The sequence below is a fragment of the Triturus cristatus genome, chromosome 7, assembly GCF_964204655.1.
Source record: "Triturus cristatus chromosome 7, aTriCri1.1, whole genome shotgun sequence".
NCBI classification, from domain to species: Eukaryota; Metazoa; Chordata; class Amphibia; order Caudata; family Salamandridae; genus Triturus; species Triturus cristatus.
The window spans coordinates 1349672313-1349685002 of record NC_140590.1 but is presented as its reverse complement, the minus strand read 5'-3'; the positions used below and the strand labels follow the sequence as shown (position 1 = coordinate 1349685002).

Genomic DNA, 12690 nt, shown 5'->3' with positions numbered 1-12690 from the left:
TGTTTGCAAAAGCAGTTATTTATTATTGCATTGTTTAGCCTCCTAGATGGGGGCTGCATTGGTATGAAAAAAAAATGATATATGTATATATATATATATATAGAGAGCTGTATACCTATGTTTTTCATATATTTTTTCATTATTTCCGGGTTCCCCGCACGTGGGCGGGAATATTCAGTGCTTATGACTTTGAGGATACTCCTGGAACAGAATTAGGATTACAGGTAAGTAATTTATCCTTGTTTGTTTCCTTGTAATGCTAGGCACACACAGTGGGATCAAGGAACGTCCTACTTTCTGCCGTTGTGAGATGCAGTTTGTTGTCAACTGCAGCACCAGCATCCCCACTGTGATCTGGCCCTCTGTATTCTCAATCAACATCTGAGAGGCATGCTGCAGCCCACAACACCTATCTGCAGTGAAGGGACGCAGTAAATGGCAGGCCAATGTCAGTATGAGGCTTGAGTCCCAGTCCCACCGCTCAGAGCTGTAGATTCTGTTCTGTTAGGTCACTCCTAAACCGGGGCATGATGGTGGTGTACCGCCGATGACCAGTGCACCATGATGGCCCTAATTTGAATCGATATAGGGCAAACAGCACAGAGCCATCTAAAGATTCCCAACTCAATTGCTGCTGTCTTTTATTTTTCATTTGAAAAAGGTTTGTGAAATGGTTAAAGAGGGAGTTTGAATATTGCCCTGAAGAATAACAAGGGACTCTGGTATGTAACTGTTGGAGGCATGTGTGCTGTAGATACACATGCTGTGCATGCTCCCGCCATCTAGTGTTGGGTCCTGATGTTTGCAAGCTGTTTTTCTTCAAAGAAGTGTTTGCAGTCACGAGGTAAGGTGACTCCTCCTTTCGGTGATAGTACGTATGGGCATCAACTCCATTTTAGATTGTTTTTTTTTCTCCACCATCTGCTTCGGACGTGTATTGCTGCGCTCCGACTTGAAACCGTCCATCTGGATCCCTTCGGTTCGCTATTCATTCTACCCTTGTAGGTATTGTTTTCGATCGCATTACCATCTTCTGCGTGTTGAAGATCTTCGGAAAACTTTTATTATCCATAAAAACTGACTGCGGCCTTCAGGCCTAGATCTTCTCCAGTTTCATCTTGAAGTTCCTGCATTCTGTCTTCTGCCGATGGAACGGACCCCATTCCAATCCTGTCCTAGGTGTCATTCTAAATACTTGTGCTCCCATCTTCAAAAGGTCTAACTTTTGTCTCTCCCCGGAGCATAAAGAGGAAGACTGTGGCACATGTAGGTCATTTGCTTTGAAAAATACTCTCTGAGACCGTCGCGCTTGACGCAGAGACTAGCAGGTACAATCTATCGAAGAAACTCCTGTTATCCTTGGTGTAGAGGCCGAGCAAGAAGAGATGGAGGCGTAGGCGGCGGAACAGGATGATGCCTTTTCCGTTCAGGACTCTGATTCGGAGTTGGAGATAGAACTCAAGTCCCATGACGTTCCATCTTGACAGGGTGCAGTGAGTACCAAAGCCCCTTTAACCACGAAACACACTCCAATCAAGTCAAAGGCTTCTTGGCCACCACTGCCATCAGGCCATGTTCTGCACCAAGACTGAGTCGTTCCGGCTCGGCACCAGAACAGAAAGTCAAGCCTACTGTTTCGGGATTGAACCGAGATGATACCCCCTCATAAAAGAGACAAATCCAGCTTTGCACCGAAAGACAAATATGCTCCTTTGAAGCCACCAGAACAGATTCTGGAGACGATGCAGCACAAGCTAGATCCTAAACAGAAAATAATCCACATTAACCCTAAAACTGGACATATTACCACTACACCAGTTATACCACCTCCAAAAAGGAAGATAAACACTGAGTATAGAATACCCCTGAAGAAGAAAAAGGACATAGCCACTAGTCCTATTAATATTCCTCCAACCACTCCACCACTACATACCACCATCGGACCCATTGCACAGTACACTTCCAGGGTCTCCAAACATAGATCCAGGTATAGCTTATAATCAAGATGATGATGATCAGCTGCCTGACTAGAGATCTCGTAGGAAAGGCGTGGAGTAATAACAAGGAGGTAGCTGAGTAGTAAAAGTAGAAGTTTATTCTTGAAGGCTAAGTATATCAACATAGATGCAGCTCTCAAGGGAAAGGCAGGTAGAGTGACCAACAACCTGCTGTTCATACTAAAACATTCTTATTACATTGTAGGATTCTAGTAATGGAACATCACTTAAAGAGATACACCATTACTACACATCTCCCTTCTTAACAGAGTTCAACAATTACGACAATAATACCCCCAATAAAAAACAGAAAACAAAACAATAAAATTACAGGTGATTAAACATCCGCCAAAACAATTTGAAACAAACAAAATCTTTGAATTTCTTAGGAGTAATAATTAGTCTTCCAAATTAGCTAGATTTGTTTTCTATGGTGAAGTCATTAGGCACCCCTCTACCCTGTGCGTCCAGATCCCTAACAACCTCCTGGTGCTGACCTTCAGTTTCCTCCAAACCAATAAGGGACTGACTACAGATGTTATCTTGTACATGAGGAACTTCACCATTTACTCAATGATCCAACATCTGAGGCGCTTGAGGTGTATCCAATAAAGGTATCATCTGTGCACTACTCCCAGCTCCAGTGATGCTCAACAGCTCATTACGTTTATCAAAAGAAGGAAATATATCCATCCACCAATAGTCTCTTCTCCCTTCCAAAACACATTTTCTACTAATTCCAGGGTCCGCAGATATCGCAATGCGGCTCATATGATGGACGCTGCCATCATCGAGTTGCAGTGTTCCTCATGACCTTAGTAATAGTTATTGGTTCAGAAAATTTGGACTGCATTTTGCCAGATTTTCTTACTTGCTTTACTCTGACACTTTGCCCAACTTTCACGCAAACATCTTTAGTGCCGTGTTTAGCATCAAAATATAACTTATTCTTGCATTGTGAATTGATAGTTCAGAATCCCAGTCATATTTTTTGCTTCTACTGATCCATCCCGGATTAATTTTGTAATGGGGAAATCTACCTCGCATTAGGCCAAAAGGACTCTCCCCAACAGTGTAGTGATTCTATATGACCAAATCAATTTATTAAGTTCGTTATCCCAATTCTTGTTGCCTTTCTTGGCCAATTGTAAAATACCTTTTAAGACTCTGTTCACTCTTTCTACCACCGAATTTCCCCTCGGGTGATACAAAGCTGTGAATTTCTGCTCAATGCCAGTGTTGTTCATGAAATCCTTCATCAAATCAGACTTGAATTGAACTCCATTGTCTGTTAATATTGAAACCGGAAAACCCTATCTTAAACACTTTTCTAGGAAACCAATAACTGTTTCTGTATTTACCTTAGTGACAATCTCAACTTCGAGCCATCTGCAAAACAAATCCACCAAAACTAAAATATACTTGGTGATTCCGTCCTGCCACACTAAGGGTCCCATGATATCTAGGGCAACCACTTCCCAGGGTAAACTTGGGCAATGAAGTGAAGACATGGGAGGGTTGAGTGTCTTCTGTGCCTTATCAGAGCACTCACAATTAATACACCCTCGTACAAACCTTTCTATATCTAAATCAATCCTAGGCCACCATTAAGGTGCTTTAATATTCTTTTTGGTGCGAGAAACTCCAGGGTGTCCTTCGTGACCTATGACAATTTTTTCCCGCATCCCTAAAGGGGGTATAATTTTTTCTCCTCTGCACATAAAATCCCCATCTAGACTCAATTCGTCGCGAACTTCCCAAAACGCTATTAAGGTGGTATTAAATTTGCAGTCATTGGGCCAACCATGGATGACCTGGTTTTTAACCATAGATAAAATTTCGTCCTTGTCACATTCTTCTTGCGAATCATTTTTACGTAAACCAGAAGTGTCATCAAATACACCAGCTACAGAGAACTCGCACCATGGATCAAAATCCACCTCTTTCATTGGTAGAGAAAGTCTGCTGAGGAAGTCAGCTATGACATTTTTTGAACCAGGGACATATTTAACCTCATATACAAAGTCCTGGAGTCGCATCGACATTCTTGCGATCCTCGCTGAAGCTCTAGAAAGACCTTCCGTTGTGAGTAATTTCATTAGAGGTTTATGGTCGGAACGTACCAAAAATTTCTTACCCCATATAAACTTTCTGAAATGTTCCATAGCCCATACACAAGCTAACGCCTCTCGCTCTATTACTGAGTACTTCTCTTCCGTTGGAGAAAGAGAACGAGAAGCGAAGGCTATAACTACCTCTTTACCTTGTTCTGAAATTTGAGATAATACACCTAAACCCGTCCCACTGGCATCCGTTGTAACAATGGTATATGCCTGTGGATCAAAACCCTGTAAAGTGGGAGCATGAGCAATGGCTTCTTTAATGCTATCGAACGAATTCTGGCACGCACCAGTCCACACAAACGTAGCTTTGTTTTTCATCAGTGTACGCATTTCATAGGTTTTTTGGGCAAAATTATGAACAAATTTTGAATAAAATTCTGCCAAACCAAGGAAAGATCTAGGTTCATCCTTCGACTTTGGCGAGGGACCATTGAGAATAGCTTCTACCAGACTACCTTTAGGTTTGATGCCACAACACCCAATCTCGTGACCCAAATAGGTGACTGATTTCTCAGCAAATTTGCAATTGCTGCCCTCAGCAACTAACCCATTATCCTTGAGAATGGTCAAAACTGCTCTTAGCACAGTATCATGATGTATCATATCGTTTCCCATAGTTAAGATATCATCTTGAAAGAATGCAACTTCTTGAATGTGACTGAAAAGGTTTGACATCAGCCTCTGAAATACCGCAGCGGCTGATGCCAAACCAAATGGCATTCGCTTAAATCTATAAAACACGAAAGGTGTACAGAAACTGGTGAACTGTCTGCTACTTTTCTCTAGAACCACTTGGTGATATGCAGCATAGAGATCCAAAGTGGAAAACCACCGTGCATTTCTTGTCAAAGATAGCATTTTATCAATTCTAGGAAGTGGAAATTGGTCAACCAATATGTTGTCATTGAGGTACCTCAAGTCCACACATAGATTGGCCTTGCCATTAGATTTTCGTGCTACGACTAATGGAGAAACCCATTCTGCTGCTTCTACGGGTTCAATAACATTGTTATCTAACATTTTTTTTAGTTCCCCTTTAACCTCATCCCTGACAATAAAGGGAATGTTTCTTGCTTTATGTATCTTGGGAATGGCCCCCTCCTTTAAGCGGATTTGATGAGTGAATCCTTTTAGTTTACCCATGCTATTAGTGAAAACTTCTGGAAAATCTTGTAACACCCACTTCTTAGTGTCCTCCCCATCACAGGAAACTAAAACGTGTTCTTTACTATGGGGATTCAAAATGATGTCCAATAACTTTAGATCTTTCCAACCCAATACTGATGGACCTTCTTTAGCTACATACAATTTCCCCACGTCTTGTCTTTCTTTAAAACGGAAGATTAGGGTTCTAAAACCTAACATGTCGATCTTATCTCCCTTAAAGCTTTCAGCAGACACATCATTAGGCTCTAACCATTCACCAATTTTGTTAATAAATTGGTTTTTCCATAAGTTTTGTGACACGATGGTAAATGGAGAGCCAGAATCGGCTGCCAATTGAACTACAATGCCTCCTAGGCAAACATGGCACAAAGGTTTAGAGGAGGAGCTACCAGTGATATTTAGTACCACCTTCTTTTTGTGGACACAGTTCACCTGTACTTCAGTTTCACTAGCAGTTGAAGAACTTCCATCATCCCCTTCTTATATGCATTTTACTTTCCCTTTGGAGTTCTTCTTGTGTTTGCGTCTACACACTCTAGAGAAGTGTCCAATCACACCACATTCCAAACATTTAGCCGACTTGGCTGGACATTTCTCGTATGCTGCGGAGTGTGAGTAACTCCCACATCTATAACAAATCAGGTTGCTAAATCTCTAAGCTGTCTGATTTTTTTTTTCCGTGTAATCTGGTTTGCTTTTTTCATACCTTGTACCTCTGTGATTTTTGTATAATACTTTTTTCCCAATAACTTTCCCAACAACTTCCTCTGTGCTTATCCTATCTTGAGATAGCGTAGCTTTGGCACAGCGTTCTGAGAGTTCAGCTTTCTTGACCATAGCAATGATGTTTTTAAGACTACTTTCTCCTTCTACCCATAACTTATCTTGTAGGGTTTTATTCTTAGTGTACATGACAACCTGGTCACGAATGAACTCCTCATGCAGCTGTGCAAATCTACACTTGCTCGCTAACTTTTTTAACGTGGATACATAATCCTCTATTGTTTCATGTTTGTCTTGTTTCCTGTGGAAAAAAGAATGTCTGTCTGGTGACAGCAATACACACTGAGGGAGAAAAATGATCATCGAGATCCAAAATAGCCGATTTAAATATGTCTAAATCTCCCTCCATTCTATCATGTTTATGCAATTCGTTAAATATACGTAACCCTTCAGGACCTAAAGAGTACAATAACATTCTTTTTTTCCTTTCAGGAGAAAATATTCCGCTGATGTCTTCTAAGTTCGCAATATAGTTGAGGAAATATTCTTTCCAGTCCAGCCACGCTACTACCGGTTCACCGGGGGTCGCCAAAAATTCCTTAGGTGAATTGATGTGTGGATTTGAAAAATTTCCATCTCCGGTAGTGTTGTCCCTTGAGTAAGTGGCTGAAGAATTGGTAGGCATGACCAGCGAATGAAGAGACAATAGGGAATTCCAATCAACTCAGAATACACAGGATGTGATACAAGAACGTAGATTTAGATTAAGTGCAACCACTTCTTCCTCAAGCAAAATTGTCTCGCACCAGTAAAAGAAAAGATCAGTACTTTGACTTTATGAAACTGACAAATGCACTTGTGAGTAAAAAAAAATTGTTGCAGTACTTTATCTTCCAGAAAACGACGAGTGCACATGTATGTACTTTATTCCATGTATATCGTAATTATCTTGATATAGCCAGCTGTAATAAATTTTTTATCTGTCCAGAGCTGCCAGAACTTTTACATGTGCAAAGCTGCAAAAACCAATACCTTGCAATCCCTCTTCACTTTTTTTTGAAAAATTTGGAGTAAAATGGCAATCAATTTTGAAAAATACCTTAGAACACTGACGACTTTGCTCCAGTGAATGTAGAACGATCATGAGTACAGTGCGCGTTGTTAATTCCAATTACGCGCACTGAGTAGGCTGCAGTGTGTGAGAAAATTGCCTCGGAAAACCCAGCGCAGCGTTTGACGTGTTGTCATGGAGACGCTAACAACAAAATGGCCGCTATGCGTGCTGATGCGTAGCGTGGTGACATCTTATGACAGCGTGGACTCGTTCCTAACCACGTACGTCACAGACGTCCTCCGAATTGCCGTGATGGCGAGATTTGAATCCGCGGAGAATGGAGCGCGATGAAAGCAGAGTTCAAAAGTGAGTCAGTTGCGCACGCGGGGTGAATCAACGCCTTAACAGTAGTATTATTATGAATTATGCTCACCAAATGTTGATTAAAGCGTTCACACGTTCCCACAGCAACACTCCTCACCACATCGGAAAAGCAAGTCGTCCACGAGCAGCACGGCTTCTCGTTGCTCGTTGAAGGTGAAACAGCAGGGTGCAGCGGTATCTGATGCTATCCTCTGTTGGCAAACATTCAAAACATCGCTGTTGATTGTTGTAGACAGCGGTGGATAGAGATTCTCTTGTAATGCTTGGTAGCATGACGCGCAGGAAAAAAAAATTCTTATGAGAAAAAAAAAAATTATTTTCATCCCACAATCGTCGCCAAAATGTGTAGAGATCTCGTAGGAAAGGCGTGGAGTAATAACAAGGAGGTAGCTGAGTAGTAAAAGTAGAAGTTTATTCTTGAAGGCTAAGTATAGCAAGATAGATCCAGCTCTCAAGGGAAAGGCAGGTAGAATGACCAACAACCTACTGTTCATACTAAAACATTCTTATCACATTGTAGGATTCTAGCAATGGAACATCACTTAAAGAGATACACCATTACTACACTGACCCATGGGATGACTATAACAGTGATCCACCGGGAGACTCAGATCCTGATATGTATTTGTATTTGTATCCAGCCAAACCTTCCCCTTCTGATGATAACACATATCAAGATTTAATTGCCAGAGCAGCCACTTATCATTGGGTCACTTTACATAAAGAAGACCTTGAAGATGTGATTTCCTTTTTGAAACTCTAGGAAATACACTCAGAACATCTTAGTCTTTACCCATGTTTAAGGGCATAATGAGGCATGCAGACACAATTGTTAAAGATCCTGTTAGGTTATGTATCCTCACAGCTAAAGTAGATAAAAAATACAAAGCTCCTCCATCTGACCCTGTATTTATTAAGTATTATTTGCCTTTGGATTCCTTGGCAGTTTCAAACGCACGTAAAAGAGCAAATTCACAAAGCTCAGGAGAAGTTCCTCCTTCTGATAAGTTAGGAAGTTAATGGATGCCTCAGGAAAGAGGGTAGCTGCTCAATCAGCCAGTCATTGGAGAGTAGCCAACACTCAAGGGCTTTTAGCTAGGTGTGATAGGGCACATTGGGATGTAATGGAAGAATTATTACAATATCTTTCAGAAGAACACAAGAAAAAGGACCAAGAAATATTGCAAGAAGGCAAGCTTATTTCTAATTCATCCATTAGATGTGCTTTAGATGCTGCAGATACTGCAGCTAGAGGAATCAATACCAACCTTTTATTAAGGAGGCATGAATGGCTGCGAATTCCTGGTTTTGAACCAGAGGTTTAACAGACTATACGTAATGCACCATTTGACAAATAACACCTTTTCGGACCTCAGACCAATCGCTAGAAAAGATGAAAAAGGACACAGAAGTGGCGAAATCAATGAGTGTCCTTCAGTCTCCATCAAATAGAGGTTCCTTTTGTCGCTCCTTCTACAGAGGGTGCTCCAAAAATAATGCAGATGCATCCACATCTTTATACAAAACACAAGGACAGTCTCCTTCCTCTAGAGGATTTTATAGAGGTGGATACAGATGTAACAACTTCAAAGGCAGAGGTAGAGTTACAACATCACGTATCCCACCCGCTAATGACCATGACTTGATATCAGCTCTCCCCGAACATACATCACCTTTAGGGGGAAGACTACATCAGTTTCTACCCATTTGGCAGTCAATAAGACAAATGGATGTTGGATATTATTCAACATAGTTACTGCCTGGAACTCGCAAGAAACCCTCCCAACATCTCCCTCGTGTTCACAAACTGTCTTTAGAACACAAGCATCTACTCAAACAGGAAGTACAAGCTCTTCTAACAAAAGGAGCTATAGAATTCATCCCATTACAACAACAAGGAACAGGAGTTTATTCACTATACCTCCTAATTCCCCATAAAGACGGTTCGTTAAGACTGATATTGGTTCGCAGACCGCTAAACTTATACATATTGTCATAACACCTCCACATGGTCACTCTGCAACAAGTACTTCCACTTTTGCAAAAAGGCAACTTTGTCAACTCTAGACTTAAAGGAAGCATACTTTCATATACCCATTCACCCAGCACATGGCAAATACCTCAGATTTGTGATAGGGAAAAATCATTATCAGTTCAAAGTGCTTCCGTTTGGAGTAAACTTCACCCAGAGTGTTTACCAAGTGCCTAGCAGTAGTAGCGGCACATCTGAGACAACAACAAATACATGTCTTCCCATACTTAGACAATTAGCTCATAAAAGCCAACTCACATCTCAAATGTGTGCACCTCACTCAGATTACCTTAAATCTTCTACGTCAGTTGAAATTCACAGTCCATATACATAAATCCCATCTTCGACCCAATCAGAGACAACCATATCTAGGAGCCATTCTAAACACTCGCATTGCTCTAGCTTATCCCAATCCAGCCAGGATTCAGAATTTACAGACACTGTTACAACAGTTTTAAGTCAACCAGTATTTCTCAGCCAAAACATTCATGCAGTTACTAGGGATGATGGCATCATGCATCACAATAGGGCCTCATGCATGACTAAGCATGTGCCCTCTACAAGAATGCTTAGCATGTCCGTGCAACCAAACTCCGGGTCAGCCGACAAATCTAGTGTTGGTAGACAGTCGCACTCCTCGCTCTCTGCAGTGGTGGAACACACAAAATGTATCAAAAGGGCAGCTGTTCATCGACCCTATTCCACAAGTTGTGCAGATGCATCTCTCAAAGGGTGATGAGCACACTTACAACAGTTGACAGTTCAGGGTTTTTGGAACTCCAAACAGCAGAACTATCACATCAACTACTTAGAACTGCAAGCAGTTCAACTAGCTTTGAAAGGTTTTCTGCCTCACCTAGTAAAGAAAGTTGTCTTAATCCGTACGAACAATATGACAAGGATGTACTATATACAAAAACAAGGTTGGGGTACACACTCTACAAATGTCACACCTCTCTCAAACCATTTGGCATTGAGCAATTCATCACAAAATCCATCTACTAGCAGAGCACCTTCCAGGCACAGACATTTGTGCCGATCTCCTTAGCAGAAAGAAAGAACAAATACATGAATGTGAACTTCACCCACAAGTTCTCCTGTCGTACTTTCAAAAATGGGAATTTCCACAAATAGACCTTTTGCCACAGCACTCAAAATGCCCAGACTTCACCTCCAGGTTCCCACACCCTCTATCCAAAGGCAATGCCCTATGGATCAATTGGTCAGGGATATTTTGTTATGCTTTTCCGCCTCTCCCGCACCTTCTATTTCTAGTTCGGAAACTCAGGCAGACATCTCACACTGATCCTCGTAGCTCCTACATGTGCTCGTCAACCATGGTTCACCACACTGTGGAACTGTCAGTGGTTCCCCATCAGAAGTTTCACATAACATGACATTCTCTCACACAGAAATCAGACATCCAAATCCCAAAGAACTCGACCTTGTAATTTGGCTCCTGAAGTCATAGAGTTTGGTTATCTAAACCTACCACCAGACTGTAGGACAATTCTTAAAGAAGCAAGAAGACCTACCACTAGAACATGTTCTGCAGCAAAGTGGAAAAGATTTGTCATATAATGTAATAATAATTTACTTGATCCACTAGATTCATCTATACAAAACATTGTTATCTTTTGCATCTACAACTTGCAGGTTTAGCCTACACGTCAATTCGACTACACCTTCCAGCAGTAGCTGCATATCTTCAGAACAAGCAACATTCATCTTTATTTAAAGCACATGTGATCAAAGCTTTTATAGGTTGCCTTAAAAGAAGAATACCACCCAGAGTACCACCTGCACCTGTCTGGAACCTTAACATTGTTCTTACAAGACTTATTGGCCCACCGTTGTTCACTGCAATTTCTTTTATGGAAAGTTGCCTTCTCAATAGCTATTACTTCACTAAGACGTGTTAGTGAGTTACAGGCATTAACCTTAGAAGAACCCTACTTTCACTTGCATAAAGAAAGGAGTGTTCTTTGTACAAATCCAACATTCTTCCAACAGTTGTCTCTGCCTTTCACATGAACCAATCAGTGGAGTTACTTGTATTCTTTCCTCAACCTGATTCCATAGCAGAGAGAGCACTACACACACTTGATGTCAAAAGAGCATTATTGTACTACATTGATAGGAAAAAAGATTTTCGCAAAACACCTTTTTGTTGCTTTTGCTCCACCTCATAGAGGAAAGCCCTTCTCAAAATCCGACATTTCGAGATTGATCATCAAATGAATCAAACTTGATATATGAGAGCTAAAAAGATATTTAGCAGTACCTCCTAGAGCACAATCTACCTGCAAAATAGGAGCATCTATGGCTTTTTTAGGTAACATTCCCATAGCTGACATATGTAAGGCATCTACATGGTCTACGCCACACACATTTATAAAACATTATTGTGTAGATGTGTTAGCACATCATCAGGCTAATGTCAGACAGGCAGTGCTAAAAACACTCTTTCAAACAACTGCAACGCCCTCTGGTTAGCCACCACTTTTGGAGGGTACGGCTATACAGTCTATGCAAAGCATGTGTATCTACAGCACACATGCCTCGTACGGATTATGTTATTTACCCTGTAAGCATCTGTTCTTGGCATGTACAGCTGTAGATTCACATACGCCCTCCCTTTTCCCCAGACACCTATGGCTGTTGCAGTTCTTATTATTTACATTATATATGCATGGACATCCCTATACCCGTGACTGCAAAGACTTCTTCGAAGAAAAACAACCTGAAAACATCCGAACCCAACACTAGATGGCGGGAGTATGCAAAGCATGTGAATCTACAGCGCTACATGCCAAGAACAGATGCTTACAGGGTAAGTAACATAATCCTTTCCATCTGTGACAACACAAACTCAGTGGTCTTGGTACATAATTAAGTGGAAAAATGTCTGCGTTGAGAAATGTAGTGTGTTAGAATGCTACATTTAATTATTTTTGTCTTCACAGGAAATGATACAACTGGAAGATATTCCCAATCTCAGCAATTTGGTATCCAGTTTTGACCAACAGCAGCTTGCAAATTTCTGCCGAATTCTGTCTGTCACTATTTCAGAACTTGACACAGAAAGTGATGACAAAAATACATTACTTGCCAAAAATGCGCAACAGAAGAAGAATTTAGCCCTATCAAGAGCTGAAGTAAACCAAGGTAAATGAGCAGATGAAGGATTAGGTGTGACAGATGCTCTTA

At 41.1% G+C, this 12690-nt stretch overlaps 1 protein-coding gene across 2 annotated transcripts in view; it reads left to right on the top strand.

The window, feature by feature from the left end:
• The window catches only part of TRPC4AP (transient receptor potential cation channel subfamily C member 4 associated protein), a 749627-nt gene that overhangs the window by 232694 nt on the left and 504243 nt on the right, over positions 1–12690 (top strand). For both annotated transcript variants that reach the window (XM_085619014.1, XM_085619013.1), the window contains exon 7: positions 12447–12648. In XM_085619014.1, the coding sequence (XP_085475140.1) occupies positions 12447–12648 (202 nt within the window). The remainder of the gene's footprint in view (positions 1–12446; positions 12649–12690) is intronic.